This window comes from Juglans regia, chromosome 15, assembly GCF_001411555.2.
Source record: "Juglans regia cultivar Chandler chromosome 15, Walnut 2.0, whole genome shotgun sequence".
Lineage (NCBI taxonomy): Eukaryota > Viridiplantae > Streptophyta > Magnoliopsida > Fagales > Juglandaceae > Juglans > Juglans regia.
Genome location: NC_049915.1, coordinates 6,154,648 through 6,165,229, shown reverse-complemented (window position 1 = coordinate 6,165,229; position 10,582 = coordinate 6,154,648). Strand labels below are relative to the sequence as shown.

General features: G+C 33.8%; 1 protein-coding gene across 1 annotated transcript; it reads left to right on the top strand.

Moving 5' to 3' along the window:
* The first annotated feature begins 4,814 nt into the window (after positions 1–4,814).
* On the top strand, positions 4,815–7,558 carry LOC108992299 (patatin-like protein 2). The gene is made up of 7 exons (XM_018966828.2): positions 4,815–5,057; positions 5,244–5,428; positions 5,519–5,708; positions 5,866–6,027; positions 6,155–6,457; positions 6,561–6,733; positions 7,349–7,558. Exons 1-7 carry the CDS (start codon positions 4,923–4,925, stop codon positions 7,437–7,439), a joined length of 1,239 nt encoding a protein of 412 aa, XP_018822373.2. The 5' UTR covers positions 4,815–4,922; the 3' UTR covers positions 7,440–7,558.
* Positions 7,559–10,582: the final 3,024 nt, after the last annotated feature.

Genomic DNA, 10,582 nt, shown 5'->3' with positions numbered 1-10,582 from the left:
AGTTGATAAGCCTAATGGTTTTGATAAATTTAGACCTATTAGCCTTTACTCTGTTTTCTATAGAATTTGTGCTAAGATCATTGTGGCTCGCTTGACTAGTTTGCTCTCTAAGATGATTGCTCAGGAGCAGGGGGCTTTTATTTCGGGTCGTAGCATTTTTGAGAATATTAGTTTGACTCAGGAAATGGTCCATTCTATTAATAAAAAATTTGTTGGGGGTAATGTGTTAATTAAGCTGGATATGTCTAAGGCTTATGATAGAGTGGATTGAAAGTTCTTGTTACATGTTTTGGATGCATTTGGTTTTTCTGCTCAATTTTGTGATTTAATTAATGCTTGCATCTCTACGCCCTGGTTCTCTATTATGATGAATGGTACTCCCAAATGTTTCTTTCAAAGTAAGCAGAGGTTGAGACAAGGTGATCCTTTATCGCCTTATTTATTTATTGTGCTGCAAGAGGTTCTTTCTCGCCTTATTAAGCATGCTGTTGATAATGGTCGTATTAATTCGTTCTTTCAGGCTAGAGGTACCCCTCTTGTTTCTCACCTTATGTATGCTGATGATATTGTGATTTTTGCTAATGGTAGTAAAATGTCTACAAAAGGTTTGATGCAGGTTTTGAATTCCTATGAATCTTGGTCAGGTCAAGTTCTTAGTAAAGAAAGGAGTGCTATTTTTTTCTCTAAACATATTTCGATGTCTAGAAAGAGATCTATTCTTCGTATCTCTGGTTTTTCTGAGGGCTCTTTTCCTTTTAAGTACTTAGGTGTGCCTATTGTTAATGGTAGATTGAAGGCCTATGATTTTACTGATTTGCTTGGCAAAGTTAAAAAGAAAATTGCAGGTTGGAAGATGAAACTGCTTTCTGTTGGAGGGCGTACTCTTTTGTTGCGTCAAAGCATGGCCACTCATCTACTTGCTGTCTTACAAGTCCCTAAGATTGTGATCAGGGAGTTGAACAAACTATTGAGTTCTTTCTTTTGGGGTGAATTTGAAGGAAAGGGGAAAAGAAAATGGGTGGCTTGGAAGAAGATTTGTAGTCCCATTGAAGAGGGAGGGTTAGGCATTAGAGATTTTGGGGATATTCAGAAGGCTCTTCACATGAAACTTGCCTGGCGGCTGATGTCAGGTCATTCTTTGTGGGCGGATTTTTTCAAAGGTAAGTATGTTAGGGATAAGCATTTATCCCTTTTAGTACCTAATAAGGGTACTAGTGTTTGGAAGTCCATTGTCAATAGTATTCCGGATGTTTTGCATAATTCTAAATGGCTAGTGAGGGAGGGTAATCTCTCTTTCTGGTATGATAATTGGGAAGAAGGTGGGCCTCTCCATATTCACTATCCGATTATTGATCATCTTATAATTAAAATTAAAGACTGTCGTATTGAGAATGGTTGGGATATTCCTCTGTTGGAAAGGCTTGTGGGTCAACAAAAAGCTAATGATGTCTACTAGTTTTTGGCTAGAAGGAAGGAGGAGCAGGATGTGTTAGTTTGGATGAAGGAGAACAATGGTAGTTTTTCTACTAAAAGTGCTTGGGATTGCATTAGGATATAGGCGCCTCCGCTTAATTGGGCCTATTGGATTTGGCACAATAATATTCCTAAAAAAATGTCTATAATGATGTGGAAGGCCTCCAATAATTGTCTGAGTGTGGATGCTAAGATTAAGATGGCGGGTATTCCGATGGTGTCTAAGTGTAATTGTTGTGTTTTGGGTAATATGAAGGACCTTAATCATGTTCTTTGTTCTGGTGATTTTGCTAGACAACTTTGGCGTTTGGGGCTGTTCAGTTAGGTGTGCATATGAGTGAGTTTCGTACTTGGCAGAAACAAATTGATTTTTGGTTTCGTCGAGCTGGTAAGTCCTCTCAAGTTAAGACAATTTTTGGTTTGCTTCCTTCCATTGTTTCTTTGAAGCTTTGGGAGAGACGTTGTAAAGCTAGGTATGATGGTCATTTGGACACCATTGAGACTGTTTGGATTGCTATTAAAAGTTGGATTTGTAGAATCATGCATTTAAATAAGAATTATATGAGACTTCCTAGTCAAGATGTTGTCATTTTGAAGAGATTGGATATCTTAGCTTTGCCTCCTAGAGTTAAGAAAGTCTCTGTGGTAAAATGGAACCCGCCTTAAAGGGACAGGGTCAAGCTTAATACGGATGAGAGTAGTTTGGGTAACCCTGGTTCAGCTGGGGCTGGGGGTGTCATTCTAGATGACAGTGGTAAGACGTGTGCAGCTTATGCTGTTTCCTTAGGTCAGGGCTCTAATAATTTTGCTGAGCTGAGAAGTTTGCTGGAAGGTGTCAGAAGATGTTGCCAACGTGGCTTTTTCCAGGTGGATATAGAGACAGATTCTCAGATTCTTGTTAATTGGATTAAAAAGGGAAAGTGTGACCTTTGGTATCTTGAGGATTATTGGGACGAGATGTAAGGTTGTCTTCAATGTCTGGACTATAGAGTGAGTCATGTATTTCGTGAAGGTAATGCCGTTGCTGATTTCCTTGCTAAACTTGGAGCTGAGCGTTTGAATATGGATTGGGTTGAGGATCGAGGTACGTTGCCTAGCAAGCTAAGAGGCCTCCTGCGTATGGATAGAATTGGTCTTTCCTACTTGCGTATATCGTAGTGAGGTACTTTCTTAATTCTGTTGCTCTTTTCTTTATTTTCTATTATCTGTTTGAGCTGACTGTTTCTTGCAGGTGGTTGTTTAGGTTGGTTGTCTTGTGTCTTATGTATTGTCTTTTTATCTTGAAATTTAGTTTGATGCCTAAGGTTTTTGAGGCCTGGGTTTTGGTCTTTTTTGAATATGTGTAACCCCCAGCCTTCTGGCTTGTAACCACGGTTTTCCTCCGCCACAAGTGAGGGTATATTAATAAAATTGGGATACCGTCCTCTCTCTTAAAAAAAAAAAAAAGCATCTTTCATGTCTTAATTTACACGATGATCATAAAGAGGTGTCATGCATTGCATGATCTGCCACAAACCAACCAGTCAGCATTTTGAACTAATCTTTTTGTTAAACTTGTATTAAACAAATGTAGCAAAATGATCAATCTGTAAAATTTGTATTAAACTATGGCGTATTTTGAATTAATCCTTTTGTTTTCTAATCTATCCAACATGTGATTATTATACTTCACTAACATATCATTATCCAAAGATATATTTGTTAAAATTTGTTGGATAATTTATTAATCAATTTTCTTTTGTTAAAAATATAAAATAGGCAAACGTCACTTGGACGTTGCTCTATTATAACTAGTGTGTATATATATATATATAGGGAAAGGAACCTTTGAGCTGTTCCTGCATTATTTTACCCCCCTATTGGAGGTGTCCCTGTTGCCAGCTTTTTTAAATATCCTTCCATTTTTCTCACACCAGATACGGTATACTCCATCAAAATAATCTGAATCAGCCACTAAGGGAAGGCTTTTACATTTGACCGAGTGCACTCAAAGATCAATGGGCAAGGTGGGAAAAATTGGTGGCCAATTAATGTTTCAATGTTTTCCACTTCAGCTGATCTTTAATAAAGCCATAATATATAATTTGAGAAATCACTACTAGGGGAACTCAACTAAGAAAGCTTAATACTGATCTAGCCAATACCTACTAAGTTTAAGATCATATTCCTCCATGACCAAGAGTAAGTACCTGAAAAGCGGCTTCGCGATCTCTAGAGAAATATCTCATCTAACCAAACCAAACTAGCTAATTGGTCACTATTGGTGCAAATGATCCATACATATTCAACATCCAACGTGAACTACTGATCATGGTGCATGAGTTCTGTCGCTGATCACCAGTACGTACTTGTTTATTTTTCCAATCAAATGGTTAAGAATGACTCACAGTTCTGCTGGTTTGCATGAGGCCAATAGAATGATCAAGTCTCTTAACATTTCCTTGTGCATGCAGCTAGCAGATTGAAATTAATGTCTTCCATGTTGGAATTCATGCAGGCATAGTACTTGATTGGTACTCCTTTGTTGAATACTCAATTCCTAACAAGTACACTTTTCCTTTTGCGCGAAATATCGGAATCAAGTTATCCTCAAACCAATTTACTTTTTAATGTTATCACCGTCCTTTGGTTGTTGCTGGAGGTGCCGGCTTTCTCGAATCAAAATTGACGTGTCAAAAATGACATTTTGATTATATTGTTCATATTTTAATGTGGAATTCATATTTTAATGTGGAATTCACTACTTGATATAGATTAACTTGAAGGTAAACAATCAAATTTGTGGGGCAAGTGTTCGGCCTAATGCATAACTAGACACCTGTTTGACCTGTGGGTACAATTCTTCTCAAGCCCCAACTACAATTCTCCTCTCTGCAATAGCTTACTGTGGCCAAATTAAAGCCTATGCATGGTACCATTTACTACAAGAAAAAGAGTATTTGTGAATATTTTTTTTGACGAAAATGACTATTTACGATGAAAACAAACTCATTTTAACTAGAAATAATCATTTCGCTAGAAATAACTGGTCGTAAATAAACAATTTTCTTATAGATATATATATTTCTATGCCAAAGCGAAAGGGTATATTCTATTCATGAACTTTTCAATTCTCCCGTTGATTTATTATGGCTTCAAGTTTAGTCCATTTTTAACATTATCCAAGCTGGAAGCATGCAAAAGTTGGGTCAAAGTTGAAACACATTCATTGAATGACTTTCTTTTGGGGTTTAGTCCAATCCAATGACGCGGTTGAATATATCTTGAAAATTCAGAGGAATCAGGACTATATATACCCCTATTCCTATCTAAGAATGGATCAGGATCTCAACTTACCACTTTTAAGCAAGCAGCTGCCTCTTGAAACAATTCAGTTTCTTTCCAAGTCTCGAAAACCAGGCCCTCCCCAGCCTCCTTATCTCTCTGTCCCTCGATTTTCCTTATCCCTAATGGAAACAAAAAAAATTGTACCCCTACTGCCACCCACTTTTGGAAATATAATCACTATTCTCAGCATTGATGGCGGAGGAATAAGAGGGCTTATCCCAGGAACCATCCTTGATTTCCTAGAATCTGAGTTTCAGGTTAGGTATATATAGTAATTATATATATAATGTTTCATGCCTTGAGAATCCTCCAGCCAATGTATCCTTCATTGCATTTTTATTCACTTTTCAAGCATGCACGCTGTATATATATGTATAAGCAGAAAGTTTCAGCATGCATGTAATCTTCTATCATTTACACTGAATTGTTTGTGCATGGTGAAGAAGCTGGACGGGGAAGATGCAAGAATCGCAGATTATTTTGATGTGATTGCAGGAACAAGCACAGGCGGCCTTGTAGCTGCCATGTTAACTGCTCCAAATGAAAAGAACAGACCTCTCTTTGCTGCTAAGGATATCAAGGACTTCTACTTGAACCATTCCCCTAAAATATTCCCACAAAACAACAAGTATATTTAGAACTCATTTGAGATGAAACTGTACTTTTTCCGTTCATATTAGTTACCAAAACGAGTTATGTACTTTTTCCAAAATTGCAGTTTTCCGCTATTTCCAATTACTGCAAAGATCTTCAAAGCCCTTTCCGGACCCAAATACGATGGGAAGTATCTGCATAACCTTGTTAGGGAAAAACTTGGAAGTACAAAAATGCATCAGACTTTGACTAATGTTGTCATCCCAACATTTGATCTCAAGCGACTGCAGCCAACCGTCTTCTCTAGCTATGTGGTTGAATATCATCTTCTCTTCAAATAGAATCAATCTTCAAGACTGATTATTACACACTTTGGTTTACTAAGATTAGAATTTCATCCTTTCAATGAGGAAGTGATTGCAAATGATGGAATACTAAGATTCACTTTGGTATCCTTCTTTTATTCACCAGGTAAAAAAAAACCCAAGCTTAGATGCCCTACTCTCAGATGTATGCATTGCAACCTCAGCTGCACCAACTTATCTTCCACCTTATTACTTCGAAACCAAAGACCCAGAAGGCAACGTCAGAGAATTCAACCTTACAGATGGTGGGGTTGCTGCTAATAATCCGGTATCTTTCAAGCTGTTTCAGATCCTACCTGATACCAATAATAGTAATTTTAGCATGTTTTTTTTTCCCAGTGAAAAATATAATGCAAAGTACTGGTGTTAACCTGCTAAATTGGTGTCTTTTCCAGGCTTTACTTGCCCTTGGTGAAGTGACAAAGGAGATCCTTAGTGGAAGTCCCAACTTCTTCCCTATAAAACCAATGGACTATGGCCGGTTTTTGGTCATATCATTAGGAACTGGCTCAAATAAAGACGAAGGGAAATACAAGGCTCGTGATGCAGCCAAGTGGGGCATACTAGACTGGTTAACCAGAGGTGGTTCCACCCCAATAATTGACGTATTTTCTCAAGCAAGTGCAGATATGGTTGACGTCCATCTCTGTGAGGTTTTCCAAGCCCTTCATTGTGAGGAAAGCTATCTGCGGATTCAGGTATGTCATGTTTATTCAAATCCATAAGTCCATGACGAGTAGGCATGTTTTTTTGCACTCGATTAATATGGGCATGTTTAATATTTGAATCAAAATAATCCAGGATGATACATTGAGTGGGGTAATATCTTCTGTGGACGTTGCCACAACGAAGAACTTGGAGGATCTTGTCAAAGTTGGAGAAGAATTGCTGAAACAACGGGTCTCTAGGGTGAATCTGGATACTGGCCTCTTTGAACCTACAAATAGCGAAACAAATGCAGAGGCTCTCGTAAGGTATATTACATGAGATGAAAATGATTTGTACAGTCTAGAGACCGTGCAAGTCTTCTTTAAAAAAATACGTCAAAAAAAAAAAAATTTTTTAATGGTGAATTCTATTTTTTTTTAATAAAGTCCATTTGGTAACGTAACTGTTCTTAAGTATTCTCGCATATTTTCAGATATTTCCTTCTCAAATATCAAAACAAAAAACACTTTCTAATTTCACATTTTCAAATTTTTTATCTAATCATTACGTGAACTTTCTCAAACTCCAAAATAAAACACAAAAAATAATAATAAGTTTTTAAATTTTCAAACAAAAATTACATTAGAAAATTATATTCAAATAATTTTTTAATTTTATAATATTTTTATTCAATTTTTTTCTCTCATTTTTCAAAATCCAATAAAACATATTAACTCAAATTATTTTATTAGTATTAACAGATATACTGAGATATTCTAAATATCCAAACGGCCTGAGAATGCGTGAAATTTTTACACTTTAAAACTATATTTAGCTAACATTACTCTTATATATATATCGAACTTTTTTTTTTAGGAGTTTCTTTTTGACATTAAGATATATATTAATAATGGAAAGCATAAAATATGTCTTTGCTGCAGGTTTGCACAACTTCTTTCCCAAGAGAGGCATCTTCGCCTTGGTAGGTCTCCCGTTGGAAAAGTTAAAAGTCATGATAATCACAAATATTGATGATGTAACTTTTTAATAGGGTTTTGGCTTCCCTGTTCCTCTCGTTTCTGGCCTCCCAATCAAACTTTCATAGTGTCAACGTGCATGCTTACCAAACCAGCAGTGGATTGTTCTTTGATCACCTACCATTACGTCATGCAAATTTCTATAATAAATATTATGAAGGTACTTATATATATATATTCTAATTATGACCAAAATAATGTATTCGTTGCTGTATGGAAAGGATGCCACGTTAGCAAAAAAAAAACTTGGCTATTAAATATAAAAAATAAAAATTGATCTATATACAGTCACTTTTGCATATATTCTTAGTGCACCTCACTAATGTGATTGAGTGCGTTACATTTTTTAATATAAAATAACTGTTTTGGCTAATCATATCATTGGAGTGTATGTATAATTAAAAATATGTAAAAATAATTATATGTAGTAGAACTCATATGTATAAAAATAGATCATGACACGGTTTTAAGGTCTACATGTATATTACACATCTCTCTTCAAATTATTGAAAGTGTTTCCAATTTTATCCATGAGCGCTGAATATGCTAGCTAGCTAGCTGTACTCATGAGTCATGAGCTCTTTAATTAACTTCCAAATTAAGAAAATATCAAATGTCGTTTTCTATCATCAACTTGCATGAAACCAGCTTATATATACGACGTTAAAGAAATATAGCAACAGTTTGTGGGGGTGTGAATCATGAAAACGATTTCGATTATATATAAATCTTTAGGAACTCAAGAGCCAATAATCAATGCGACCGTCGCATTCGATTTCAAGATCAGTACGTACTACCGATCAAGTTGTTGATCAGAATACTTATGGGTTTCTCTTTTCCACAACAACCAAATAGTATTGCAGTACCTCATGTCATTGTACCTACTAAAATTAAATGCAGATTACTGAAAGCTAAGAGGAGGAAAAAAAGTTAAATCCAATTAATTATTACTGGATTGATAATTACAATAAGAAAAAAATCTATTCATTATCTATTTTTTGATCATCTTCTTATCATTTCATGATATGACATTAGATGATAGATTTACAAGTAAAATATAATATATAGTCTCCACTCATCTAATGCCATATCATGAAATGATGACGAGATGATATGTAGCAATACTCTTAGAATACTAATGATACATAGTTGGTGTACAAATCTCGTCTCATTTCTTTTGAAAAGAGTACGGTCTATTATGAAAAAGTTGATATTTTTTAAGTGGGTCTTATATTTCTCTTAATTTTTTTTAAAGAGAGTGTACAGTGCTTGTATATATTCAATAATTATATAAATCATTTTCCTTATAGCTAAATTATATAATTTTTAGTATATTAACGTATTTTACCTTTATAATTTAAGAACCTCAATTTTCACTAAATAATTTGAAAACTCAGAATTAATTAATTATGTTTTCCAAGTAATGGACTAGTGTAAAAAAAACAAAATGACTTGGCAGATTAAATTTTTATGAAACAAAAGTACACTTGAATGACATTTCTTGACATAATTTCTTTAAAGATTTTGTAGAATTAAATATTTTTTATTTAACAGATAGAATGATTAATTTTGTATTCTACATGAAATATATATTAATTCTATAATAAGTATGCAGGTAATTATATATATTAATCTAGCACAACCAAAGGGTGATCATCAAGTTTCTCAAAATAAAACTAAAAGTCTCCTTATTAAACTTTCAGTCTTAATCTATAGTTATATCTTACCTTCACCATTATTAATATACATATATATATTTTTATAAGTATATATATATATAATTGCACGAATTGATCAACTTTCATATGACCAAAACAAACAAAACAAAACAAAGCAAACAAACAAACAAACTTGGCTATTAATGTACATAAAAAATAGACGTCGATCGTGAGATCTACATGCATATTTCACATCTCTCTTCGAATTATTAAGTGTTTTTTTTGGATGTATTCTAAATTATGTCCGGCATCAGTTTCTAATTTTATCCATGAGTGCTGGATATGGAATATTCTATCTGTAGTCAGCTCTTTAACTTCCAAAGAAAATATCATTAATGTCGTTTTCTATCATCAACTTAATTGAAACCTTATACGTTAAAGAATAGGAGAAGTCGGTGGGGACGTACGTGAACCATGAAAACGATTTCTATTATATATAAATCTTTAGTCTTTCCATTTTGATAGAGAAAGTATTTCATCTCATCTCATCATTACAATATTTTTAAATTCTCACAAAAAATATAATAAATAATTTAACTTTTTCAAATCACAAAATAATAATAATATTAAAAAATAATATTTAATATATTTAACTTTTATCTCAATTCAATTTATCTAAACTCACTATCAAAACCGCACATATGGATCAAGTTGTGGATCAGTATATGGGTTTCCCTTTTGAGTTTTCAACAACCAAATAATATTGCCCCTCTCATAGGCCGACCTACTTATAAAGGAGGAAAATAAATAAATTAATTAAATCTTATTAATTATTGTTGGATTTAGAATTGAGTACTTGAGTACTACTTATAGTCGTGGAGCGCATAAGCGCCGTGTAGTTATTTTGAAAAAGAGTAGGATCCATTATTAAAAAAATAATTTTTTTTCATGTAGATATTGTATTTATTCATTTTTTTCAAAGTGATTGCGCAGCGCTTGCACACTCACGACTAAAACAATCATTTCTCTTTATAATTAGATTAATGATAGATATATAGTCAGTGTACAAATCTCGTCTCATTCCTTTTGAAAAAAGTATGATCTACTATGAAAAAGTTAATCTTTTCAAGCGAGTCTCATAATATTTCTCTTATTTTTTTTAAAAAAGAGTGCACAATACTTTTATATCTCTATGATTGTATAAATCATTTTCCTTATAACTAAATTATAAAATTTTTAGTATATTAATGCATTTTACCTTTGTAATTTAAGAACCTCAATTTTCCCTAAAAAAATTGAAAACTCAGAATTAATTAATTATGTTTTCCAAGTAATTGACTAGTGTAAAGAAAATGACTTAGCATATTAAATTATTATGTAACAAAAGTACACTTTAAAAAAAAAAAAAAAAATTAAACGAGGACGGCACCTCCATTTTATTAAGAGATTCCTCACTTTAGGTGGAGGATAAAACCTGCTT

Excerpts from the sequence above, each read along its gene's own strand:
- LOC108992299 (XM_018966828.2), top strand. The coding sequence starts at position 4,923 with ATGGAAACAAAAAAAATTGTACCCCTACTGCCACCCACTTTTGGAAAT. Across the intron at positions 6,458-6,560 it reads AAAGCTATCTGCGGATTCAG|GATGATACATTGAGTGGGGT; the intron begins GTATGTCATGTT and ends AAAATAATCCAG. Across the intron at positions 6,734-7,348 it reads AATGCAGAGGCTCTCGTAAG|GTTTGCACAACTTCTTTCCC; the intron begins GTATATTACATG and ends TCTTTGCTGCAG.